Here is a 27,964-nt window from a genome sequence, read left to right on the forward strand (position 1 = left end):
AGGTTTCTCAAGAGGCAGGTCAGGTGGTCTGGTATTCCAATCTCTTTCAGAATTTTCCACAGTTGTGATCCATGCAGTCAAAGGCTTTGGTATAGTCAATAAAGCAGAAATAGATGTTTTTCTGGAACTTTCTTGCTTTTTCGATGATCCATTGGATGTTGGCGATTTGATCTCTGGTTCCTCTGCCTTTTCTAAAACCAGCATGAACATCTGGAAGTTCACGGTTCATGTATTGCTGAAGCCTGGCTTGGAGAATTTTGAGCATTACTTTGCTAGCATGTGAGATGAGTGCAATTGTGCAGTAGTTTAAGCATTCTTTGGCATTGCCTTTCTTTGGGATTGCAGTGAAAACTGACCTTTTCCAGTGCTGTGGCCACTGCTGAGTTTTCAAAATTTGCTGACATATTGAGTGCAGCACTTTCACAGCATCATCTTTTAGGATTTGAAATAGCTCCACTGGAATTCCATCACCTCCACTAACTTTGTTCATATCATGGCATCCGGTTCCATCACTTCATGGCAAATAGATGGAGAAACAGTGGAAACAGTGCCTGACTTTATCTTTTTAGGCTCCAAAATCACTGCAGATGGTGATTGCAGCCATGGAATAAAAAGACACGTACTCCTTGGAAGAAAAGTTATGACCAACCTAGACAGCATATTAAAAAGCAGAGACATTACTTTGTCAACAAAGGTCCGTCTAGTCGACACTATGGCTTTTCCGGTAGTCATGTATGGATGTGAGAGTTGGAGTATAAAGAAAGCTGAGCACCGAAGAATTGATGCTTTTGAACTGTGGTGTTGGAGAAGACTCTTGAGAGTCCCTTGGACTGCAAGAAGATTCAACCAGTGCATCCTAAAGGAGATCAGTCCTGGGTGTTCATTGGAAGGACTGATGTTGAAGCTGAAACTCCAATACTTCAGTCACCTGATGCCAAGAGTTTACTCATTGGAAGAGACCCTGATGCTGGGAAAGATTGAAGGCAGGAGGAGAAGGGGACAACAGAGGATGAGATGGTTGGATGGCATCACTGACTCAATAGACATGAGTTTGGGTGAACTCCAGGACTTGGTGATGGACAGAGAGGCCTGGCGTGCTGTGGTTCATGGGGTCGCAAAGAGTTGGATATGACTGAACAATTGAACTGAATTGAACTGTACTTTCACAGCATCATCTTTTAGGATGATGAGTCTGTTACCCTCATTTTATCCTTCCTAACAATGTATTGTTGAGCACTTGTAGAATTATTCTGTATTAAATAGATGACATGTGGTTAAGGATTAAAGTATGAAAGTTTTCTCTCTGATTTGAGGTTTAGGGATAGTTTTCTTTTCCCCAAAGAAGAAAAGTATAGGTGGGAAGTACCTCTGTCAAGTCTCTACAAGCAGGATTCACTGTATTAGTTAGCTGAACTAGGTTCATTTGTTGTTGTTCAGTTCCTAAGTTGTGTCCAACTCTCTGTGACCTATGGACTGCAGCACACCAGGCATCTCTGTCCTTCACTATCTCCCAGAGTTTGCTCAAACTTATGGCCATCAGGTCAGTGATGCCATCCAACCATCTCATCCTCTGTCGACTCCTCCTCCTGCCTTCAATCTTTCCCAGCATCTGGGTCTTTTCCAGTGAATTAGCTCTTCGCATCACGTAACTGAAGTATAGCAGCTTCAGCTTCAGTCCTTCCAATGAATATTCATGATTGATTTCCTTAGGATTGGGGCTTCCCTGGTGGCTCAGAGGTTAAAACGTCTGCTTGCAATGCAGGAGACCCTGATCCGATCCCTGGGTTGGGAAGATTGCCTGGAGAAGGAAATGGCAACCCACTCCAGTATTCTTTCCTGAAGAATCCCATGGACGAGGAGCCTGGTGGGCTATAGTCCACGGGGTCACAAAGAGTCGGCCAGAACTGAGCGACTTCAGTTTTCCTTTAGGATTGACTGGTTTGATCTTCTTGCAGTCCAGGGGACTCTAAAGAGTCTTCTCCAGCACCACAGTTTAAAAAGTGTCAATTCTTTGGTGCTCAGCCTACTTTATGGTCCACTCTCACATCAATACGTGAGTACTGGAAAAGCCATCACATCGCTTTGACTATATGGACCTTTTTCAGCAAAGTGATGTCTCTGCTTTTCATTATGCTCTCTAGGTTTGTCATAGCTTCTATTCCAAGGAGCAAGTGTCTTTTAATTTTGTGGCTGCAGTCACCATTTGCATTAATTTTGGAGCCCAAGAAAAGGAAATCATTACATGACTGTGTATTCTAAGTAAAGTCATGTGAAGCTTCCACCGTTATTGAAAATCTGACATGCTAAAAATACAGCCTATTTAGTGTTTTTATTTCTGGACAAATGTTAATTATGACAGATAAGAAAATATTTTACTTATGCCTCTTCTGCATTTTAAAAAATCACTTTCAAGAAAAAATTAATGTATTATCATGAATAAAATAACATATTTTCTCCAAATAAACCTCTTTAGATCCTACAATCAGCTGAATATTTTGATGTCATGAATGAATAATGTAAAGTGTGTTTGTTTGGGTTGTTTGGGGGTTATTTTTGTTTGTTTTTGATTTTTTTTAAGTGAAATTTGAATACAGCAGCACAATAATAAATAATTCAGTTGCTCAGCATTCTTCTTAAATTGAACTAAATGAGAGGAAAAAAGGGAAATGAGTTATAACATGTTGTACTTTGCCCATTATTGATTACAAGAGTGATAACACACCAGCACATTTTCTCCGTGAAAGTAATTAAAGCCCTTTGATTTTAGGAACTGGAACGAGCGTGGAGAGAATATGATAAGTTAGAGTACGACGTAACTGTTACCAGGAACCAGATGCAAGAGCAGCTGGATCGCCTTGGTGAAGTTCAGGTACAGAATTATAATAAGTTTACTTTGTTCTAACTGGTTTTGACTGGTACTGTGCAATCCATCTTGTTGGATTCACTCACAGCTTCAACATTTGTTGCATAATTAGCTACCTAACATCTGGATTTCAATGATACTTTCAATGATAGGAATCTTACTGTCTCACAAAGTAGCCCATTCCTCATTGTTTAAAAGTTCTTTATTCTGTTGAGCACATGGTGAGCCCCAGGGTGTTCTGTGCTCCTGGTTGTCACTTGACATTGAAGTGTCAAATTATTTTATCTATTCTATTTTAAATCCCTCTCTTCTATCAAACTGTTTTAGCCCATTATCTTGACTGCTATATTAATTAGAATAGGGGAAGATGTGGCAACTTTTGGCATAAAGAATCCAATTTTGTGAATAGGTAGATAGGGAGCCAAGGTCCAGGTGTTTGTTTTCTCGTCTATAAACTGAAAATAATAATAGCTGTCTTAAAATAATACCCTGGGGAATGGAGATTATATATGTTTGAAAAAATAATAATAAAAGTCACTTCATGCTTGTGACCTTATGTAAATTTAATCATTTGCATTGGAATCCCAGTGGACTCAACAATTCAGTATAATAAATAGTAAGGTTGACATAGAAAGTCACCTGTCTTCTATGCATGCTACCCAAAATAGAATCACTAAACCACATGTAGTTTTTAGGCCCTTCAGTGTTGCTAGTGTAGTTGTTGGGCATTTGCAATGTTGCTAGGAATTTTTAATTATCTAAATTTAAGTAGCCATGTGTGGTTGTGACTTCTGTTTTGTACACTGAAGTTACTAAATGGAATATTTAAAAAATGGTAAATATCTAAAATATAACCAAGGGATCAGCAAACTTTATCTGTAAAAGGCCAGATATTAAAGACTTTAGATGTTGCAAGTATAAACACTCTGCCACAAAATCTTTGGTACTTGGGATTTTTAATAACCCCTTAAGAGTAAGAGTATAAAGTTAATTTTTAGGCCATAGGCCATAAAAAAGAAGCTGTGAACCAAAGTAGTTTGGAGTCCTGATTAATCTAATAAAAAAGTTCATCACGAAAATTTAGGAGAAGGAAATGGCAACCCACTCCAGTATTCTTGCCTGTAAAATTCCGTGGACAGAGGAGCCTGGCAAGCTATAGTCCATGGGATCGCAAAGAGCTGGCCACGACTGAGTGACTGAGCACGTGAATATTTAATTAGTATAGGACATGAGAGAAGACCTGAATAAATGGAGAGGTATTAATTGTTATACTGTGTTGTCGATGACCTGATTTAATATTATCACAATGAAAATTCTTTCCATAAGCATAATTCTATTCCAACCAAATTTCCAGAAAAGAAAATCACAAAATGGTTCTGTATTTTTAAGGTATAATAAAGACCACAAGTAGTTAGACAATTTGTAAAAAAATGAAAAAACTAGGAGGCACATCTTATGAGAAGTAGCATTGCACGTATAACCTTAGGCCAGTTACATATGCCTCAGTTTCCACTCAGTAAAATAAAAATAATACCAGTATCTAGCCCTATTGGGTTATTATGATGGTTAAATGTGTTGATTTTTTTTAAGCACTTAGAATAGAACCAGGCAAATAAAACATACTATATATAAAACATATATAAATATTTGTTAAATACATGAGTAAACAATGAAAACAACATAGAAAACTTAGAAAATGACATACTAGGAAGAAGTCTCTTGAACCTCTAAAAATTCAACAAGTTACTTAACTAGATTTGCGGAAAACTTTTTCATTTTGGTTTGGAGAAACAGAAATGCATTAGCAAAATAGACAAAGAGCGTAAATAGTTTTAATTGATAGAAAACTTAATAACACAGTTTGCTAACAAGTGTTTGAAAAGTTGGTCAGTGTAACTAGGAACCAGAGAAGTGCAAAATAAAATAAAAATGAGGTTTTCATTAAACACCTTTCAGATACACAGAAATATCTATTCTTTTAAATTATTGCAAACATAATACATATTCTGTATGTGCAGTTGTCTGATTTGTGTAGTTTATATTCCCTCTCACAAGTCTTTATTGGTATTCACATTTCAGGGCTAGCATAATCATGACAATTTTCGTACTTACTTACCTGTTTCTTTTTAAGTTATAGTCCTAAAAATTATATTTATTGTTTTACTGTTTATCAATGAGTCATAGAGTTTTGTTAGAATCTTACCAATATTATCTTATTTTGGGTTCAATTAGAGTATTTAGCCGAAGGTCATGAAATGGGGTATTAGAGGTAAAAAGAAGTAGATACAACTTTAGGTTAGAATAAAAATGGCAATAATAAAATGGCAAACTGAAAGTTTGTCCTGAAAATTCTTTTTAACTCTATTAGTCAAAACTCTTCAAAATATATTTTGTAAATTGCCCTTTCTTTTTTGGCATTTCTCTATGTTCTAGAACTTAGGAAGCTAAAATACTTTCCTTTTTTTCCCCTAAAAATGCTTTGTTTAATTTGAGGTTGGTGAGTTTCTGTTCTGTTGTGTTTTTGTGTTGTTTTGTTGGTTTTGGTTTAGGGGAAGTCCCCCATTTTTAGTCCCCTCTAGTCAGTATTCCTTCCCAATTGTAAATAATGCAACACAATGCTTATTGAAAAAATGTGAAATAGTGTACTATGTAGGTCTGAAATATTAAATTTTTCTCTTTCTCTGCTTTCTTTCTTTTATCATTGACATTGCAAAACTGAGAAGGACACACAGATTATATTAAATAGTCTCAAATGTAACCACTGTGGTTCTCATTTTTTAGATATGTAATTAGTGGAATTTATAACTGTATCTCACGATTTCTCTCCCTCTCACCGCCCTCATGTGTGGTCTATCCATTTTTACGGATAGACCGAATCAGCAGGAATTCAGCGTGCACAAATTCAGAAAGAACTCTGGAGAATTCAGGATGTCATGGAAGGACTGAGTAAACACAAGCAGCAGAGAGGCACTTCGGAAACAGGTACATTGGTTTCGTCTTTTATTCTGCACTAATTGACCATATTATTATATCTAAATGGAATGACATGCAGAATTGGATTTCCCTTGTTATTTTACTGGATTTTTGGCATTAGAAAACAGGTACTGTGTAATAATGAATTAGTACCCAAGTTTATATGTAATATAGAAAGCAAAAGTTCTCCCAGCCACACTCAGGAAAAAATAAATCATTGTTTTATATCTGTAATTATAAACACACACAATAATTTAGTTTGAGTAGTTTTTTCCCCACAATAGAAAGTGCTGGTTTTCATCGGTATGCTTTTTTCTCCTTAACAACACAGTATAGTAACAGCTGTGTAAAAATACATTATATAGGTAAACTGTAATTTATCAATTTCAGTGTTGATGGACAGTGTATTTTTTTCAGTAGGTTGTTGGTGGGTTGGTTGAGGTTTTTTTTTGTTTTTCTTTGATATAATGAACATTACTGTGTACATGATAAACACACATGCTAGTACTAATGGATTCTAGAAAATGAGAAATAAGTTTACATTTTTCATCTTGATAGGCACAACCAAATTGCCCTCCTAAAAGATTGTATCAAATCATACTTAAACCAATTGTATTTGAGAAAACCCATTTGCCCGTACTGTCGTTTAAATTAGATATTTCTGTTTGTATTTTTAAGGTAATGAGTTTTTAAATTTATTTTATTGTAGTGGCTTTATGTGTTAATTTCTACTGTATAGCAATGTAATGGGTTTTAAATTCAGAAAACGTTAATAAACAGGGGGTTAGAAACTAAAGCTTTTGTTGAAAATAAGCAAAATGGAATTGTTCCTTTTTTCTATAGATTTAAGAAGGTATGTTTAGTGTTAAGTAGTTATAGTTTACATTTTTTTTAATAGGTATGATAGGATCAAAGCCTTTCTCAACAGTTAAGTACAAAAATGAGGTAAGTTTGGATTGTTTCTCTAACTATAATTATTTTAATTTATAATTAAAACATGAATTAGAATTTACTCATAACAGAAATGTTTTCTAAATATATCTGTTATTGTCTTAATCTTGAAATTTCACTGGTTCAGTAATTTGGTGCTTTTAACGAGTGTAATCTTCTTCCCTTTTTTTAATGCAAAAAAATTTGAATCACCACTTTTTATCTATGTTAGAACTTTAACATTGTCATACTTTTTCTAATCTAAGTAATTTGAGTATTTATTTATCATTGTTTGGTGTATTTTTTAAAGTGTATGAGATGACTGATAGATAAGTTGGCTGTGTATCATGCATACCATAAAGAAATTACAACTGTAAAGAGATACTGTCAACCTAGTTGAAAGCATCTGTTGTTGTGAATTTTGTGTAAAAGTCAACCAAAAAGAAATGGCTTTTTTTTTCTCTTAAATTTACCTAAACAAAGTGGAGCAAGATTTTTAAAATTAATTCTTCTATTTTTAAAATGAAATACAGTAGTTTCATAAATTTGTTTTGATGTTGAGCTTCAGAGTAAAGCTAACCTATGGTTACCAAAAAAATGAGATGCAACCAAATTTAAAACCCAGTTATTGGCTATCATAAACATTTTTGGTTTTACTTTTTGATATGAGACTCTTGACTTGGCAGTGTCCCTTTAATTTTCTTAAAGTGAATGTAAGTTAACTTACCATTGCAAAGAATTTCGATATACTTAATTCAATATGCTTATCTAAATAAGGTGACTATTCTACAATCTTTAGGAAGAGGAAGTAGTCCCACCTCGTCCTCCACTTCCTCGGTCCTATGACTTTACAGACCAGCCTCCCATAATCCCCCCTCTGCCCAGTGATAGCAGCTCCTTGCTCTGTTATAGCAGGGGCCCAGTCCATCTGCCCGAAGAAAAGAAGATTCACCAAGTTCAAGGATATCCAAGAAATGGATCCCACTGTGTAAGTGGCTGCAATAGCCACAGAGTAATCAATTGTACATGCCCTCATTTTTCCCAACAATTTATTTTTGACTCAATCTTTTCTTTTTATTATTATCACATCACTTTTAGCCAGTACTTTTGTGTTCATATATAACATTATCGTCTCTTTTTCCTGTTTTAGTTTTATGTTTCTTATTTTGTCATTTTTCCCCCCACAATTTTAATATTTCATAGTTTGTTGCTTTTCATGAATATTTTAATCAAGTGGTTATGTTGCATGTGTTTAAGGAGCCATATTTTAAATCTACCATTTCAGGATATTGGAGGCAAAGTGATATCTTTAAATCAGAAAGATGCAAGGAAGAAAAAGATTCTTATCAGGAACGATAAAAAGATTGGGATATGGGCAGTTCAGTATAGGAAAACTGTTAGAGGATTTGGACATTGCCAGCAAGAGACATTACCCATGGAAACTAGGAAAAAGCTTAGAGATTAAGTAAATGTGTTAAATGTAAAAAGCAAGGAGAAGAGAACAAGAAAAAAAGAAATAGGGCTAATTGAGTTAATATGATATAATTATTTTCAGACTTTAGTTATACTATGATAAAAATGTTCTGATGACTTTGTCCTTAAGAGAAATATTCTTAATTTTAAAACCAAAAGATATACTGGTTAAAAATCTTACAAAGTCTTTTTTTTCCCTATCCTAATTATAACATATATATTAATTGATTTACACCCAATATAGCTGACTGAGGCTTTTGATTGTTAAGAGTGTTAATTTTTGGAGGTAAACATTTTTAAAAAGACTTTTGCCTTTTTTTTTTTTTTTTTTTTTTTTGTAATTACGCATCTTTCTTTCAAGGGTCCAGATTATAGACTCTACAAGAGTGAGCCAGAATTAACAACAGTGGCAGAAGTTGATGAGTCTAATGGAGAAGAAAAATCAGAACCTGCTTCAGAAATAGAAACTTCTGTTAAAGGTCAGCATTTGTGATATGTCTTATCTCCTGTGTTTTTCAGACATTTTAGAAACAAATTCAGTTTGCATGCTGACAAAGTACATATATGAGCCCACAATCCCTTATCTGAAACCTGTGGAATCTGACGAGTTTCTGAATTTAGAAGTTTTCAGATATTGGGACAATAATATGACCCATAAATTGTATATTATAAGTCACCTTCTCTGCTGGGAATCTCTCTTTTTAAACACAGCAATATTTTTGGACTATTCATCCTTTGTGGGATAAAGACTAAAAAACTTCATGTCAGTTCAGGTGAGGTTTTATTGAGTATAAGTTTATGTCAAACTTGTGAAAAACTTTCTATTTCCTAACCTGACAGTTTATTTTTTGGTTTTTACTCTTTCAAAATTATACATAAAAGATTAGGAATAAGACAGACTTTTATACAATTTCTATAAAAGTAAATTCTATGAAATAATGCTATTTTTACTGTGTATACTCTGATTATCTTTTAATACTTATTTATATGGCTGTGCTGAGTCTTAGTTGAAGTATGTGGTATCTAATTCCCTGACCAGGGATCAAACCTGGGCCCCCTGCATTGGGAGCTCAGAGTCTTAGCCATTGGACCACCAAGGAAGTCATCTGATTATTTTTTAATGCTAGTCATTCTTTAAGAATTTAAAAAAAAAAAAAAAAAAGGATAGAGAGGGGGCTATTCAGGAATAAGACAGAGAAAAACAGATATAGTACAATACTTGAACTTTGAGTTGATCGTGGTTTAAAAGAAAAGCTCTAAAGACATTCTTTGGAGAATAATGGAAATTTACATAGGTTCTAGATACTGCCTAATGATACTGTGATACTGTGATTATTTAGGAGATGTAGTAAGTGAATTCTGAAACACTTAGGAGTAAAGTATTTGTGACTTACTTTCAAAAATGTTTCACCAAAAAAATTTGTTAGAGATAAAACAAATACTCTAGAATGTGGGATTTTTCAGAAAAGTAATTTCTGATCATCATAAATCCCTAGTCAATTTTTTTTAAACCTGCTAGAGGGTCACAAAGTAAATTTTGAACAATATGAAATGGTAATATTCACATAGTTTTTTCCATAATTGGAATATTTTTCAAGGTTTTCTAATGTCAGTGTTTTTTTTCCCATTAGAAAAATACTGCTATCTTGAAAAGTTAATATCTATACACCTTTCTCATTCAAATCTTATCTTCTCATTGAAAGTCTTTGTTAACTTTCTCTTTTCACAGACAAATTTAAGTTAAAGAGTCACAGTCCTAGTCCTTACCATATTGTTGCATGTAGTTATAAATATGCAGGAATTACTAGACAGCAAACAAAAGTAAATGTTTTTGGTAACTAGATACCCTGGCCAATCCTCCCACAAACAGGGATTATAAAAGCTGGTTCAGGGACTTCCCTGGTGGCCCAGTGGCTCAAACTCCACAGTTGCGATGCAGGGAGCCCCAGTTCACTCCCTGGTCAGGGAACTAGATCGTACATGCCATAACAAAGAACTTGCATGCCAAAACTGAAAAGATCCTGCATGCCACAACAAATCTTCAGATCCCAAGTGCCACAACTAAGAGACTTGGTGCAGCCAAAAAAAAAAAAAAGCTAGTTCAGGAACTTCCTGGTGGTCCAGTGGCTAAGACTTTGTGCTCCCAATGCAGGGAGCCTGGGTTTGATCCTTGGTCGGGGAACTGGATCCCACATGCCGCAACTGAGTTTGCATACCGCCACTAAAAGATCCTGCATGCTGCAACTAAGACCCAGCACTTTTATATAAAAGCTGGTTTATATCACTTAAATTTTTTGAGAAGCTTCAACAAGTTGAAGAAAAGTAAAGAAAGGAATGTTCAGGCGGAAAATTACATGAAGGGTGGTTCATTAGTCTAGGCTTCCCTGGTAGCTCAGATAGTAAAGAATCCACCTGCAGTGCAGGAGACCTGGGTTCAAGCCCTGGGTGGGAAGATCACATGGCTACCCACTCCAGTATTATTGCGTGGAGAATTCCATGGACAGAGGAGCCTGGTAGGCTAACAGTCCATGGAGTCACAAAGAGTCAGGCACAACTAAGCAACTAACACATACATCATTAGTCTACTCAGACCACCGTAACAAAATACTATAGAACAAGTGCTTGTTTTGTGGGGGTTTATTTGTTGGTTTTGTTTTGCATATTTGGCTGTGTTTGGTCTTAATTTTGGCATGCAGGGTCAGTTAGCCCCATATCATGTGGGATATTAGTTCAGGGAGCAGGGATCAAACCCATGTCCTCTGCATTACAAGGCAGATCCTTAACCACCAGACCACCAGGGGAGTCCCACCAAGAGCTTTACACAACAGGCATTTGTTCTTACAGTTCTGCAGGCTGAAAGATCAAGTTCTGGGAAGATTTTCTAACTTTTTATTTTGTATTGGGGGTGCAGTTGATTAACAAACAATGTTGTGATAGTTTCAAGTGAACAACAAAGGGACTCAGCCAGCCATGCTCCCCTCCCATCCATGCTGCCACAGAACACTGAGCAGAGTTCCCTGTGCTATAGAGTCCTTGTTGGTTATCCATTTTAAGTATAGCAGAGTGTACATGTCCATCCCAAACTCCCTACCTATTCCTTTCCACCTCCCTTTTCCTGGGTAACCATAAGTTCATTCTCTTAAGTCTGTGAGTCATAACAACCTCTTTTTAAGCACCATTTTCAGGTCCACAACATCAGGGGCTAGGGTTTCAGCAGGAATTTTAGGAAGACCACTTCAGTCTATAGCAGGAGGCATCCAGGAAGTTACTAAGTGGAGCATGAGAGCCAGCTTTCACTTTGCGACAGGACAAAGCTCAGAGCATGAACATATTAGTAGTCTGCTAGGAGACCCAGTCAGATAAAGTTGGGACCCTCTGAGGGGTATACTCTCAGTGAAAACTGATTAATTTGGTTTCATCAAAATTTAGAACTTTTGCCCATCAGAACAGGAAAAAAAATTACCAATACATACACCTGACAAAACCCTTGTATTCAAAATATATAAACAACTCTTGTAAATCAATAATAAACAACCCAGTGCAGGCATATAAGCCTTGGAGAGCTAACAAATAAGGTATACAAATGACCAGTAAGCACATGGAAAAGTTTACAACTTATTGATCATAAAAGAATTGCAGTTTTAATGCAAATAAAAATCACAATGCACACCATCTAAAATGACTGAACTTAAAAGACTGACTGACTACCTAGTGTTGGTTAGGATGCGGACCAGCTGAAATTCACACACATTTCTGAGGTGGTCGAAGATAGAATAGTCTGGCAGCTTCTTATAATGTTAAACATGCAGTTATCAAACTTAGGAATCCTATGTATCTACCTAAGAAAAATGAAAACATAACTCCTCACAAAGACTTATTCAAGGGTCTTTAAAGCAAGCTTTAATTTATAGTAGACAAAAACTGGAACGGAGAAGGCAATGGCACCCCACTCTGGAACTCTTGCCTGGAAAATCCCATGGACGGAGGAGCCTGGTAGGCTGCAGTCCATGGGGTCGCTAAGAGTCGGACACGACTGAGCAACTTCTCTTTCACTTTTCACTTTCATGCGTTGGAGAAGGAAATGGCAACACACTCCAGTGTTCTTGCCTGGAGAATCCCAAGGACGGGGGAGCCTGGTGGGCTGCTGTCTATGGGGTTGCATGGAGTCGGACACGACTGAAGCGACTTAGCAGCAGTAGCAGCAGACAAAAACTGGAAGCAGTCACATGTCTGTCAAGAAGAGTATGGATAAACAAATTTTAATACTCTTCAGCAAAAAACTCATAGATATATTTACTCATAAAAACTGTACTGTCTGAAATATGTTCTCTCAAAGTTTTTCCTCTTTTAAAATTTGGGTTTTTTTTTAAGTGTAATCCTAAAAATAAAAAAAAAAAATTTAATGTAAAAAAGTGTAATAGGCTCTCATCTGAATAAATTGTCTGAAGTATGCAGATCAATTACAGTATAATTTATATTGTGCCACATGACTTAAAATAGAGCTCTTAAAAATGGACCATGTTGTAAAGCAATTATCCTTCAATAAAAAAAAAAATGGACCATTGACTGACACAACAGAAAAGTCTTTTATTTGCTTTATAAAATTACTTGTAGCAGTCCAGCTCTTCACATCCTCAAATACACAATTCTCATAAACACACAGTTTCATAATATTTCGCCTTGATTCAGCTGCAGATCGTTTGGTTCTTAACCTATAGGGACCGTGAATGGTTGACCACTATCTGGTTTTAGTGGGAAAAATAAGATTTCATTTTTCTGTTGATACTTAGTTCATGTAACATTAGTGAGCCCCAAGAGAGTGATTTTTTTTTTTCCAACAAACCATCAAGATTTGATTAATTCCTTCCTTTACTTGTGTCCCCCGTGGACAAAAGTGCGCCTCTTCTGCTTAAACAAGACAACTATGATACAAGTGAATACATTTCCTGTTAACTGACCACTGGCTTTTATTGTTATGTTAATGATTTTGTGTGTGCAGCTGTGTGTTGTTTTCTAATTATAAAAGTAGTATGTATTCATTCTAGAGATTTTCAGAAATGCAAAAAAAAGTTAACTTCAATTACCTATAGTTAACTTCTCTTAACATTGTTAGTAGATTCTTTATTGAGGTAGTGCAGTATGATCGAAAGAGATCAAATGAAAATGAAGGACATTTAGGTAAATGACTACCTTTCGACAATAACTTTGCTAATCTGTGTGACAGGATTAGATTAAGGTACTTTCACCCTCTGAAAATAATTGTAAATATTTCATGAAGAAGGAGAGCAACAACAGGAAAAGCAGAAACCCCAGCCATGATGCTGCTGAGCTATATGGATGTGAAGAAGTCCATTAACCCAGAAACTGCATTTCCTTTACCTTCTTGTCTTTACAGAGCTGTTGTGAAGATATATGATCCATTGAGTATTACTGAATTTTTATAATGTTTTAATGTCATCTGTTATAGTCAGTAGAACTTTACTTCTAAATCTAACCCTAAGTTTGTCTGGTTAGCATCATTGCTGGCTTATAGATAAAATGACTAATGAAGGGTTATTATGTTTCCCTATCTCTTTTCAAACAATAAATTTGCATTCTAATTTTAAAAGTCTCAGAAACTGAATAGATCAGTGAGAGAGATAGTGTCATGTGAAGATGTTTTATAGAACTTACTACTCTTTTTACTTTTAGGTTCCCATTTTCCTGTTGGAGTAGTCCCTCCAAGAACAAAATCACCCACACCCGAATCTTCGACAATAGCTTCATATGTAACGTTAAGGAAAACCAAGAAGATGATGGATTCAAGAACGGTATTTAACTATCCATTAATTTCTAGAAGGATTCTGAAACCTATTTATTGCCACATTTATGTACGTTTTAATTTTAGGGGATTGTTTTGGAAATTTTTTTTGGCACACCACGCAGCTTGCAGGATCTTAGTTCTCCAACCAGGAATCAAACCCATGCCCCCTGCAGTGGAAGTTCGGAGTGCTAACCACTAGACCACCAGGGAATTCCCATCAAAACTTTTTTTTTTACATATTCTAAGAAAAAATTAGCAATCTTAATTTCTAAAATTACATTCAGGGAATTAGCACCTCAGGAAGCCCTGGTGGCGCAGTGGTACCATGCGCCACCAGGCATGGCGCCTGCCTATACAGGAGATGTGGGTTCAATGCGCCTGCCCATACAGGCGATGTGGGTTCAGTCCCTGGGTTGGAAGATCCCCTGGAGGAAGAAATGGCAACCCACTCCAGTATTCTTGCCTGGAGAATCCCATGAACAGAGGAGCCTGGCAGGCTACAGGCCATGAGGTCACAGAGTCAGACACGACTGAAGTGATTTAGCAGCCACACAGTTGGCAACCTCAGAGGACAGGCCTAATTTAGGTTTTCTTTGCTCAGACTCCACATGGAGCCTTTAGTGACCAGTTTGTAGAATCTGTTCCCAGATAGCTGCTCCTTGACACCTCTAAGAATTTCCTTAAGAGAGTGATAAACACATTCTGTGATCAGACAAGCTGATGGATTTACAAGCCAGCCTGAGTTTTCAGGGCCTTTCTGCTGTGGGAGACTTAGACTTTGCACCCACTCCAGCACTCTTGCCTGGAAAATCCCATGGATGGAGGAGCCTGGTGGGCTGCCAGTCCATGGGGTCGCTAAGAGTTGGACACGACTGAGCAACTTCACTTTCACTTTTCACTTTCACACACTGGAGAAGGAAATGACAACCCACTCCAGTGTTCTTGCCTGGAGAATCCCAGGGACGGGGGAGCCTGGTGGGCCGCCGTCTATGGGGTCACACAGAATCGGACACGACTGAAGTGACTTAACAGCAGCAGCAGTCCTCTGGTTACAGTGAGAAATGTGAATTAAGAATGAGAAGGAAATCCTCTATTTTTCACACTTTCATCTAAGATCCATTTAATTCAAACTGACTTTTCACCAGTCTAACCTTGGTCTTCTTGGGAAGATTCCTAGAGGATTTAACTCACTTCCCCAAGTACTCTTTCGAAATTTGGACTGCAAAAGAACTTTTACTTTTCACCTTTTTTTTAAACTTTTCATCTTTATAAATTCTATTTATTTGGTATGAGATAAAATGATAAGAAAAGATACTGAAAAGTACAACAAATGATGATTATTCTTGAAAGATACTAAAGTACAAGTACAAAGTATATCCCCAAAATTCTGACAATACTTAACCTCTGCCCTGGGTTCTTTCCAAAACTCTAGCAACTCCACACCAACATCCTAGTCAGTCCTCAGCAGTTGAGTCCAGAGGGCACAAAACACCTGTGTACTCTCTTCTGTAGATCTTCAGTTCAGTTCAGTTCAGTTGCTCAGTCGTGTCTGACTCTTTGCAACCCCATGAACCGCAGCACACCAGGCCTTCCTGTCCGTCACCAACTCCCAGAGTTTACCCAAACTCTTGTCCATTGAGTCAGTGATGCCATCTAATCATCTAATCCTCTGTTGTCCCCTTCTCCTCATGTATTCAATCTTTCCCAACATCAGGGTCTTTTCCAATGAGTCAGCTCTTCCCATCAGGTGGCCTAAGTATTGGACTTTCAGCTTCAACATCAGTCCTTCCAATGAACACCCAGGACTGATCTCCTTTAGGATGGACTGGTTGGATCTCCTTGCAGTCCAAGAGACTCTCAAGAGTCTTCTCCAACACCACAGTTCAAAAGCATCAATTCTTCGGCGCTCAGCTTTCTTTATAGTCCAACTCTCACATCCATACATGACCACTGGAAAAACTATAGCCTTGACTAGACGGACCTTTGTTGACAAAGTAATGTCTCTGCTTTTTAATATGCTGTCTAGATTGGTCATAACTTTCCTTCCAAGGAGTAAGTGTCTTTTCATTTCATGGCTGCCATCACCATCTGCAGTGATTTTGGGCCTAAAAAAATAAAGTCTGACACTGTTTCCACTGTTCTCCCATCTATTTGCCATGAAGTGATGGGACCAGATGGCATGATCTTAGTTTTCTGAATGTTGAGCTTTAAGCCAACTTTTTCACTCTCTTCTTTCACTTTCATCAAGGAGCTCTTTAGTTCTTCTTCACTTTCTTCCATAAGGGTGGTGTCATCTGCATATCTGAGTTATTGATATTTCTCCCGGCAATCTTGATTGCAGCTTGTGCTTCCTCCAGTCCAGCGTTTCTCATGATGTACTCTGCATATAGGTTAAATAATCAGGGTGACAATATACAGCCTTGCTGTACTTCTTTTCCTATTTGGAACCAGTCTATTGTTCCATGTCCAGTTCTAACTGTTGCTTCCTGACCTGCATACAGGTTTCTCAAGAGGCAGGTCAGGTGGTCTGGTATTCCCATCTCTTTCAGAATTTTCCACAGTTTATTGTGATCCACACAGTCAAAGGCTTTGGCATAGTCAATAAAGCAGAAATAGATTTGTTTCTGGAACTGTCTTGCTTTTTCGATGGTCCAGCAAATGTTGGCAATTTGATCTCTTCCTCTGCCTTTTCTAAAACCAGCTTGAACATTGCAAGTTCACAGTTCATATATTGCTGAAGCCTGGCTTGGAGAATTTTGAGCATTACTTTACTAGTGTGTGAGATGAGTGCAATTGTGCAGTAGTTTGAGCATTCTTTGGCATTGCCTTTCTTTGGGATTGTAATGAAAACTGACCTTTCCGAGTCCTGTGGCCACTGCTGAGTTTTCCAAATTTGCTGACATATTAAGTGCAGCACTTTCACAGCATCATCTTTCAGGATTTGAAACAGCTCAACTGGAATTCCATCACCTCCACTAGCTTTGTTCATAATGATGCTTCCTAAGGCCCACTTGATTTCACATTCCAGGATGTCTGGCTCTAGATGAGTGATCACACCATCATGATTAACTGGGTCATGAAATCTTTTTTGTACAGTTCTGTGTGTTCTTGCTACGTCTTCTTAATATCTTCTGCTTCTGTTAGGTCCATACCATTTCTGTCCTTTATCGAGCCCATCTTTGCATGAAATATTCCCTTGGTGTCTCTAATTTTCTTGAAGAGTTCTCTAGTCTTTCCCATTCTGTTGTTTTCCTCTATTTCTTTGCATTGATCAATGAGGAAGGCTTTCTTATCTCTCCTTGCTATTCTTTGGAACTCTGCATTCAAATGGGTATATCTTTCCTTTTCTCCTTTGTTTTTCGCTTCTCTTCTTTTCACAGCTATTTGTAAGTTCTCCCCAGACAGCCATTTTGCTTTTTTGCATTTCTTTTTCTTGGGGATGGTCTTGATCCCTGTCTCCTGTACAATGTCACGAACCTGATTCCATAGTTCATCAGGCACTCTGTCGATCAGATCTAGTCCCTTAAATCTATTTCTCACTTCAACTGTATAATCGTAAGGGATTTGATTTAGGTCATACCTGAATGGTCTAGTGGTTTTTCCCACTTTCTTCAGTTTCAATCTGAATTTGGCAATAAGGAGCTCATGATCTGAGCCACAGTCAGCTCCTGGTCTTGTTTTTGCTGACTGTATAGAGCTTCTCCATCTTTGGCTGCAAAGAATATAATCAGTCTTATTTTGGTGTTGACCATCTGGTGATGTCTCTACATGTTTAATCTCTAAAGTTTCTGTTATATCAAATAAGCTAAAATTTCCTTATGACAGTTATTGGTGTACTTAGTAAGAAAGTGAGAAGTAAAAACTGGTTGTTTAATGTTACTGATGTTTTTAAACCATTCAGTAAACCATAAAAGTGAACCATGTATATGCATATATATATATATATATATAATATAGCCATCTGATTTATAGAAAATAAATTCTTCCTTAGTTTTATTATTGCTCATAAACTAAGAATGTCTTCTCTACCAGTCTTTTCACAGTAAAAAAAAAAAAAGTGTGACTTGAAACATTACATTTTTAGTATAATAACAGAAATTACTGAGGGACTTCCCTGGTGGTCCAGTGGTTAAGACTTCACTCTCCCAGTGCAGGGGGCCCAGGTTTGATCCCTGGTTAGGGAACTAGAACCCACATCCCATAATGAAAATCTTGTGCAACATAGGAAAAAAAAAAATTACTGATATTTAGAAGCTATGCCTCTTTTTTCTCCTAATTTGAGTTTTATACAATTTCCCATTTTAGCGCTGTGACGTAGGGTCACTTCAGAACTGCCATACCGTTTGGTATTTTTTTTTAAACAAGCAAATACCTTTCTTAAGTTCCTCTTTTCTCCCCTTCCTCCTACCTCCCACCTCTCTCGCTTTCCATCACTGATCATGCATCAGTGCACTCGTAAAGTAATCTGCCTTTCTGGTGTTATGTAAATGACATCTAAACCTGCCACTTTTGGTTTTGCCAACAAAATTAATGCATTTTAAAACACTTTTTTTTTTTAATTAAAAATATTATGTTTATTTTTGTGCTGCATCTTCACTGCTTCTTTTTTCAAGGGCTTTTCTCTAGTTGTGGCGATCGGGAGCTTCTCTGTATTGTGGTGTGTGGGCTCTTGGTTGTGGTGCCTCTCTTGTTGTGGAACACGGGTTGTACGGCCTGCACACTTCAGTAGTTGCCGCTCGAGGACTTTAGAGCAAGGACTTTTGTGGCACAGTTGTTCTGTGGCATGTGGGATCTTGCCAGACCAGGGACTGAACCATGTCCCCTGCATTAGTAGGCAGGTTCATATCCACTGTGCCACCAGGGAAGTCCATTTTAAACATTTTTTTATTTTTACATACTTATTACCCTGTATTCAGGATTCATCTGTTTATTTTTAATTTAAAGGAACGACCAAGAAGTGCAGTGGAACAGCTCTGTTTAGCTGAAAGCACTCGACCTAGGATGACTGTGGAAGAGCAAATGGAAAGAATCAGGAGGCATCAACAAGCATGCTTAAGGGAAAAGAAAAAAGGATTAAACCTTATTGGTGCTTTAGACCAGTCACCTTTACCAAGTCCTTCAAATTTAAGGGATAATCCATTCAGGATTACCCAGGTATATATATCGGTTGTTTTTACTCATTCTTGTGGGTAAATCTAATATCAGTTGAATCTTAGAATCATAGAGTTACATGGTAGATGGGCTTTTAAATATTGGCAACATAGATAGTTATATTATTAACTCTTATGGTATGCCAAGACTGCTTGGTAAAATGGAAATAGCCCTGGATTCAAAAAACCTGGGCTAAATTACTTGTTGACTGCCCTCCTATTGGTTGTAAACTTAATCTCCTCTACTATAAATCAGTAAAGACATAACCTGTCCTGTATATGTCACAGAAATAACAAGAAGATAAAATTTGCTTTCAACAAATGTAAAATTTCCATGTAAGATAGTCCCCAATTCCCCTCCCAATAAAATGTGCAATACTCTGTATCCTAATTTAGCATGACCTAAATTGTAGCAGGGGAGAGCTGGAATAAAAGTTGTACTATGCAGCACATTTTAACTTCAGTCTTATAAAGAGACACCATTCCATCTCTTATTATTTGTTTGTTGGTTATCCTGATTGATAAATCAGAGCAGACTAGCGAACCTTTCCAGAGGCTTCAGTTGGTCGATCCCTGTTTGTTGATGTGGACTAACTGAAAGTGCCTCCCCATCATCATGGAAATCTCTTAGCGTAGTTGGAGAGCAGGCATTTCTAGGAGAGGTTAACAGTTAAGTAACTGTACATTCTACACATTACCAAATAGACGATTAACATATATAAGATGCTACTGTTGTTTCTCATAAGGAAACTTTGCAAATGAAGGGCCAACTTAAAAAAAAAATTAGCAGGTACTATCTGGAAACTACACATACCTGTATAGTATGAATCTAAAATACTGTCTATCTGTTGAACAGGCTCGAAGAAAGGATGATAACTCTAAGGAACTGGACACTGTCATCAGAGAAAATGATGTGAAGTCAAACCATGACACTCCTGCCACAGACACTGTTCAACTAAAAGAAGCTGAACCTCAAAATACGGATTTAGGCGGAGAGGTAGCGAGATTATTTTAGGACACATATTCCAAAGGGATAAATTTTTTAAGATGAGATCAGGTGGGAAGGTTGAAGATAGTTTTGTGTGGCTTTCTGTCACAGAGGATGCTGATCTCAGTGAAATGATAGGTTTCGTGTAATTCCATCAATACATTCAGCCACGTCAAAAACTGGGTTAACTGAAAACTTAAAACATGATCAGTTGAGGCTGGAATAAATTACCATTACCCCAATTAAAGAATCTTTAATCCCAAAGCAGCCAGCTAATGGCAGTATACTTTTTGTCCTTCTGATGTAGGAAAGGATGTCACTATTTTTAATATACTTGATTCTAAAATATATTTCAGTAAATATTTGATATGGTATAGTGTTTAATAAACTTTTATTTGGGAATCATTCTAGATAATTCACTTATATAGCAAATATGGTAAAAAATAATCATTTGAAAAAGCAAATTTTTCCTTCTTCCATAGTTTAAAAAAACTGAAAATGTTTTTTCTGAAACACTTTTCACACCTGAGCCAAATGGAGTGAATTCTGAGGAAGTGATGGATAAAGAAGGAGACAAAAAAGAGGTGCCTGAACATGTGCCATACAGGTAATAATTAGAGAAAACAAACAAGCAAACAAAGGGATCATTCACTAAATTAAATTCACCTTCTTAAAAATGGTAAACTTCATGGTTAGAGGTCTTAGATGCCACTCCCGTAATACCTTACAAGCTGTAGGATCTTACGCAAGTTACATAACCTTAAATTCGAGTATCTCACCTGTAAAAATGAGGGTAATAGTAGTAACCATCTCACAGGTGTGTTGTAATTTAAATAAGAAAATAAATGTGCAGCACTTAACTCTGTGCTAAACACCTAGGAAGTGATTTTAGCTTTTTATTTTATACTTGAGTATAGCCGATTAACAGTATTGTGATAATTTCAGGTGACAGCAAAGGGACTCAGCCAGACATATACGTGTATCCATTCTCCCCCAGACTCCCCTCCCATCCAGGCTGCCACATAACATTGAGCAGAGTTCCCTGTGCTATTCAGTAGTACTTTGTTGGTAATCCATTTTAAATATAGCAGTGTGTACATATTGATCTCAAACTTCCTAACTATCTCTAGGCACACAAGCTATAGCGAAGTAAGCACCTTACCATTGTCTGTATAATGACAGACGTTGATCAGCTGTCTAAGCTGTCTGATAAGCATTCCAAAAATTATAGTGATTTTCTGTTTATTTTTTAACTGTATTTGTTAACTAGCCTTTTAAAATGCATATCCTCAATCTCACCCTCCATAAAAACATTCTCAGTGCTAGAAAAGAGAAATACTGTGATTTCATGTAATAGGAGTGCCTTTATCTCTGAAATGAATAGCAAAAGTGAATCTGGGGTCTTTTAGTTTGGGTTTTGTTTTATGTACTTATTTATTTTTGGTTGCACTGGGTCTTCATTGCTGCTCTGGGGCTGGCTCTAGCTGCTTTGAGCAGGGCTCCTCTCTGTTGCGGTGCTCGGGCTTCTCAGTGCAGTGACTTCTGTCGTTAGGGAGCACAGGTTCTAGGCTTGTGAGCTCAGCAGTTGTGGTACACAGGCTTAGTTGCCCCAAGGCATGTGGGATCTCCCTGGATCAGGGATTGAACCCATGTCTCCTGCATTAGCGGACAGGTTCTTCACCACTGAGCCAGCAGGGAAGCCTTGGGGTGGTGTGTTTTAGATTAGACATTAAGGGACTTGTCAGGCAAATATAATCAGACTTTGTTTGGATCCTGATTTAAACAGGTAACTCTTAAGATGATGTTATAAAGCAGTTGAGGTCATTTGAACACTGATTGGGTATCTGATGGTATTTACAGATTGAGTGATAGGTCCTTAATCTGGTTGAAAATAATTTGGGGAGGAGCAGGCTGAGGGCTTAGAATGAAACAAAATTGACAAAATGTGGATTTAAAAAAAACTTTGAGCAAAATGTTAGCAGTTGTGAAATATAGATGGCTGCATCGTTTCTGTAAAGATTTTTCATAACAGTCAGTTGGAAGAAAAAAATTGCATTCTAATGTAACAAATTTGGGGGACTTCCCTGGCAATTCAGTGGTTAAGACTCCACACTTGCAAAACAGGGGGCATGGGTTCAGTCCCTGGTTGGGAAACTGGGATTCCACACACCCTGCAGCCAAAATAATAATAATAATAAAAATAGATAAAAAATAACAAATTTTAAAATACCTTTCTATTTTCATTAGCCCTCAAGAGGAGTCACAGATCCCAAATCATAAACCAGAAGGCCCCCCTGCAGAAGATACAAAGGACGATATTCATGAGCAGGAAGAAAATGTTCTTTCTTATGAACTAACTCCTGAGGCTTCTAGAGGAAATCAGACAATGGCAGGTAGGTATTACATGTTTCCTAGTTTTCTCACCAGTGCTTCCTCTGAACCTCTGAATTATTTGCTGTGTGGAGACTCTAGGAAGGGAGCCACTCGGGAACATTAGCTGCAGACTGAGAGGTCTTCGCCTTCCCACACCTGCATGGTCAGGAATACTGCTGCTACTCAGGATCCAGGGCCAGTCCTGTCTCAGCAACTAGAACTGCCCTCTCTCTCCAGCTTGGATGTCACTTCCTTCGTTTGTTTTTTTGATCTTAACCTTAACACATACCTTAAACTTTTTTCTAAGAAGATCTTTTACAACTTGGAAATTCTACCTATCTCTCTGACATTGCATTCCCAGAATATTCATAAACCTCTCCCCCTCTGGGAACTGTGGAAGATTGAAAATCTAAACTATTAATAGTAGAATGGATTTACTTAGCTCCTACCATAATCCACATCTGGGTTTTTCTCTGATAGTAAAAGATCATGAACTGTATAGCATGTAAAAAAAATACATTTTTGTCTATGCTATTCTTTTATACTTTCTGGATTCTTCAAAATCTTTTTTAATGATTTTTGGCAAGGGAAGGGCATAGGGCAATCATACCACTAGTATAAATCATGAGCTTTCCTTCTCATAGTCCATAAGCAAAATCTATTTCCTTTCCCTCCTCCCACCCCCCACCCCTAGTCTTTTTGCAGAAGGGTAAGCACAATGAAATTCAATTACCTAGGACTGTTCTTAAGAGTATTTTCTGTATCTTATATACCTGTAACATGGAAATGTATATTATCAGCTATGTTCCTTCGTAACCAATGTGAAGCACTGTATTTTCCTTGTCTCTCATCACTTTCAAGGCAATGTGCATGGGCATTCTCATTTTTTACAAAAAATTATCATTGGTCACATCAGGTTATTCATACAGCAGGTCTGGGTTAAAGGGGGTGTGTGTGTGTGTGTGCGCGCGCTCAGGCCTGTCCCACTCTTTGCAACCCCTAGCAGACTAGGCTCCTCTGTCCATGGGATTTTCCAGGCAAGAATACTGGAGTGGGTTACCATTTCCTACTCCAGGGGTCTTCCCGACCCAGGGATTGAATCTTGGGTCTCTTGCACTGGTAGCCGGATTTTTTTACCACTGTGCCACCAGAGAAGCCCAAAGGGCTATGTGGATATATTTAAACCCCAACACTTAAACCATCTGTAATATTTAGCTGCGTGGAACTAGAAAAGCCTTTTAAAGTGAGAAAGGGTTAAGTCACTAAAGACACCTGAAAATTAACCTTGAAACAAAAAAATTAAAAAGAGAATTCTTAATTTTTTCCAGTTTCACTGCAATATAATTGGCATATAACATTATATAAGTTTAAGGTGTACAAGGAAGAAGAATTTTTAAACAGTCTTCAAGAGACATTTCATCCTGAATAATTAGCTGTCAGAATAGCCAAAACGCAGAAGCGAAATGCAGCTAATAATTCCTTCCCGGCACATATTCTTATCGTGCTGGGACCACAGCGTCAGAATTTTCTGCTCCAGAGGTGTCTCCACGGCTTTGACCTTGTCCCATTTTCTCGGTGTGTTCTAGCGCAAAGCCTGCCTCCGTCTCCCGACTCCTCCGCGTCACCCGTCCCGTCCGCGCAGCCGCAGCTCACGGAAGGCTCACACTTCATGTGTGTGTAGTCTCACAACAAGTACGTTATTTCCTTTCGATTCTGTGGTTTACCGTTAAAGTTTTCAACTTGACTTTTACTCCTCTGTTGTTTGAGTGACCAAAACCTGCAATGAATTCTGTCCTGTGTATTAGTGATAGTTGGCAGAGCAAGTAGAGCAAGAACTTAAACCATGGCAATAAAGCTTTCCAACATCGGCCCTTCAGTGATGCACTCCGTGACCACATTTTCTCCTGTCTCTTCTTTCATTGTCTGTAAAAACACCCAAACTCGGAGGGAAGGGCCTGTGCCAGGACAGGCCCCCCTGGTGTTTTGCAGCTGTGTTCCCAGCTCATGGTTCTTTCCATAGTCGGGTCTGAGAATTCCGTTCAAGTCATTACATTTTGATCCAGAAATGCTTTTTACAGTCAGGGTGACGTATCTTCCATATTGAGAGTTCGCTAATTCTTTTTAAGGATAAAGAGAAGGTCATGGTACAGCCAACTAGATATGGAATCTAAAATCTTTTAAGATCCATCAGAAATTATTTCTGAATACTTTTTTTTTTTTCTGAATACTTTTAAGTCATAAAAGTAGTTATCTAAAAGCCACTAGTGGGGACAGGGAGAAGGGCCCTTTCTCAACCAATATTCCTTTGACCACAATTTAGAACTGAGAATAATTTTCTAAGGTCCTTTTTTTTCCTTTCTTAATTTTAAGCCTTTATTTTTGGCTGTGCTCGAACTTGGCTTTTCTCTAGTTGCAGCAAGTGGAGTCTACTCTGTAGTTGCGGTGGCTTCTCTTGTCCCAGAGCATAGGCTCTAGGGCACACAGGCTCCAGTAGTTGGAGCGCCCAGGCTCTAAGAGTTCAGGCTCAATGGTTGTGGTGCTCAGGCTTAGCTGTTCTCACAGCATGTGGGATCTTCCTGGATGAGGGATCTAATCCATGTCTCGTGCATTGCAGGTGGAGTCTTTACCCATAAGCCACCAGGGAAGCTCCCTGAAGTCTTACTTTTAAACTTTATCAACAGTTGGTACATTTTACATCAATTTTGTACTTACATACTTTATTTTTCAGAAAAGCTGTGAGGTATAGAGTCAGCATTTTATGCCTTCGTATATGCCAGATCTTCTAATGTTTAATGCCTTAGGATTACCACCTATTTCTGTTAAACAGTTAAAGCTATGAAAACACCTACAGATTTTTTGAGCATAATTATAAACATGTTCTTTGATTTTTGGATTTTCAAAATAAATGACTACAGACACTAACTTGACTCAGTTTTTTATCCAGTAGTGCTCACATTTTCTAGAATCTACTTCCATTCACACCTTTTTTGGTAGAAGCTGTAACCTATGTCCCTTTTTTTCAGCCAGAGGATTTATGTTTAACTGAAGGCAATGGCACCCCACTCCAGGACTCTTGCCTGGAAAATCCCATGGACAGAGGAGCCTGGTGGGCTGCAGTATGTGGGGTCGTTAAGAGTCGGACACGACTGAGCAACTTCACTTTCACTTTTCACTTTCATGCATTGGAGAAGGAAATGGCAACCCACTCCAGTGTTCTTGCCTGGAGAAGCCAAGGGACGGGGGAGCCTGATGGGCTGCCGTCTCTGGGGTCGCACAGAGTCAGACACGACTGAAGCGACTTAGCAGCAGCAGCAGCAGTCTTGTATCTATAACTTTTATTTGAGATCATGTCTATCTGGAGCCCAGAAGAGGCTTGCTTTGTTGTCATTTGGATCTCTGCAGGATTGTCGTCCTTTCTGGGGTTATAAACCCCATATTTGTTACAGTCTTACCTGTGTCTTTGCTCTGTCACTCATACATTTAAACTTTAAATACATTCAGAAGTAGCAGTTGCCACTAGTGACAGAATAACACCAAACACAGGGATAATAAACATTATGTGCCCTTGATGCCTCCTGTGCAAAGAATTGATCAATGGCCTCTGTCTGTCGTGGTGGGGACATGTACTCTAAGAGCCACTCTCATTATCTTTTGGTTCAATAAACAAGTTACAACTCACTGTACTCAGACCATTATGACAGTTAGGAATGTTCACAGTTAAAACTCGAATACATGGCCAGGTTCCGTAAGTTGTTATTATTGGATTTTGTTTTGTTTTGCTTTTGTCCCAAGAACCATTGGCATTACCTGCTGGCATTCGATCCAGGGTTTGCTGGATATTTTCTAACCTTGTGGCGTGCAGCCATCACAGCCAACCAGTGGCATTCACGTTTGCATTATTTTACAGTCCATCTTCTCGTTGTGCGTGTGTCATTTTTCTGAACTTTTTTGGGCAAGACTTAGGGAGGTTTCACACAAGACAGACACACCACTATGTAGGCAGCTTAATATAATACTACATATTTTAGTAAAGTCATACAGATCTCTGCTCATTTTGTCAATCTTTTGGATTCAGCCAGAAGTTTGGGTCCTTTTTTCCATCTGAATTGCAATTTAACTGCATTGTGTTTCTTTGCTTTGTCAATTAAGCTTATGGAAATGAAGAGAAGATGTCCTTCAATGGTTATTATGTTTTAGGATTTTCATGGCCATGCTTGTCAGTTCTTTTGTTAGAGAATGTCACCCTCAGTTACTTTAGGAAAGGGTCACTTATTAACTTTGCAGATGTCAAAGTAATTTTCCTTCTCTGTATTTTTCAGCTATACTGACTTCTGTTGAAACCATTCAGAGCTGAGGACATGGACCTTTGGCAATGTGAGAAGATATTGTATAGTATATTTTAAATCTATGAAATTCATAGTTCTGATGCTTTTGGCCACAGAGCATCGTTTTATCACTTCTGGAAAATGTTTATTCCAAAACAGCTTTAATGGCCCATATGTACACTCAAGGTTCTGTAATGTAATCTCAAGGTTATTTCTCTGACACCAGCTTGCTGCTATGATTTCAAAGCACATAAGTAAAGGTGCTTTTTAGTGTGCAGTCTACAGCCAGAGCTTACATAGTTGCTGATCTCCAGGTTTTGATGTTTCTAAAGTCTGGGTGGATTTATATTTCTTTTCACTTTTCAGTACAGAAAATTTAGTTATTATTTCCAGTGAAGCTTGTTTTCCTTTTTTTTTTCTTCTTCCTCCCATTTCAGCTACTGCAATGCTTTGTTTCACACTTAATTTGTAAAAATTTTATATATATATTTAAAATGTGCCATTTTATTATTGCTAAGTGAAGTATGTCTCGTTTCCTGCTATAATTATTTCTCAGTCAGATTGCATTGTCAGCAGTTACTGCCACACTCTTGTCAGCTTAAACACAAATGTTACCGCTTACTTTTTCTTAAAAAGCAATTTAAAATGTAGGTATTTTGAAGTACTGGGCTTCTACTTCATTGGACTAGATGTGTACAGCAATAAGCAGGTTTTCAAATCCAGTACTTAGTTTGTGTACAAATGTAATTATGTTCATTGTGTATATATTATACAATGAGCACACGTAATGTAAGTATTAAAGGCTACTTACTATTGTTTAAATGCAAATGTTCATATCTCATTTCTTTTTTATCATGTTAAATAAATGTTGATGTTCTTAAATGACTTGTGTTAGAATTTTTGCTCTTCCCATGTGAAATGGAAAGTCTGAGACTTTAAGAGACTTCTCAATGAAAAAGTAGTCTGTTAATCTCATTGCAGACAGCACCAGAACAGAACTGTGTCTGTCGTCCAACTCAGCTCTCCCATGTCGAAGCTGAGAGAGAGAAACTGACTTGGCCACAATCGCTTTACACTTAATGACAA

General features: G+C 37.7%; 1 protein-coding gene and 2 long non-coding RNA genes across 7 annotated transcripts in view; 1 reads left to right on the plus strand and 2 right to left on the minus strand.

Moving 5' to 3' along the window:
• PLEKHA5 (pleckstrin homology domain containing A5) overlaps window positions 1-27,760 on the plus strand; it is a 261,652-nt gene extending 233,892 nt beyond the window's left edge. For 4 of the 5 annotated variants that reach the window (XM_055571365.1, XM_055571373.1, XM_055571300.1 and 1 more), the window contains 11 exons: window positions 2,768-2,869; window positions 5,734-5,845; window positions 6,735-6,781; window positions 8,601-8,718; window positions 13,931-14,049; window positions 18,987-19,196; window positions 20,049-20,189; window positions 20,663-20,787; window positions 22,428-22,573; window positions 24,140-24,245; window positions 26,873-27,760. In XM_055571365.1, the coding sequence (XP_055427340.1) occupies window positions 2,768-2,869; window positions 5,734-5,845; window positions 6,735-6,781; window positions 8,601-8,718; window positions 13,931-14,049; window positions 18,987-19,196; window positions 20,049-20,189; window positions 20,663-20,787; window positions 22,428-22,573; window positions 24,140-24,234 (1,215 nt within the window). In that variant the 3' untranslated portion in view covers window positions 24,235-24,245; window positions 26,873-27,760. Of the gene's footprint in view, window positions 1-2,767; window positions 2,870-5,733; window positions 5,846-6,734; window positions 6,782-7,565; window positions 7,755-8,600; window positions 8,719-13,930; window positions 14,050-18,986; window positions 19,197-20,048; window positions 20,190-20,662; window positions 20,788-22,427; window positions 22,574-24,139; window positions 24,246-26,872 lie in introns of all 5 variants that reach the window. The other variant, XM_055571291.1, reaches the window with a different exon arrangement.
• Window positions 12,354-27,964, minus strand: part of LOC129645922 (uncharacterized) — a 33,524-nt gene continuing 17,913 nt past the window's right edge. The window contains exon 4 of the long non-coding RNA XR_008711551.1: window positions 12,354-12,469. This is a non-coding gene — a long non-coding RNA (uncharacterized LOC129645922). The remainder of the gene's footprint in view (window positions 12,470-27,964) is intronic.
• Window positions 18,500-20,133, minus strand: LOC129645925 (uncharacterized). The gene is made up of 3 exons (XR_008711586.1): window positions 20,007-20,133; window positions 19,738-19,845; window positions 18,500-19,047 (listed from the first exon to the last, which is right to left on the minus strand). It is a non-coding gene; the product is annotated as an uncharacterized LOC129645925 (long non-coding RNA).

This window comes from Bubalus kerabau, chromosome 1 (genome assembly GCF_029407905.1).
Source record: "Bubalus kerabau isolate K-KA32 ecotype Philippines breed swamp buffalo chromosome 1, PCC_UOA_SB_1v2, whole genome shotgun sequence".
NCBI lineage: Eukaryota > Metazoa > Chordata > Mammalia > Artiodactyla > Bovidae > Bubalus > Bubalus kerabau.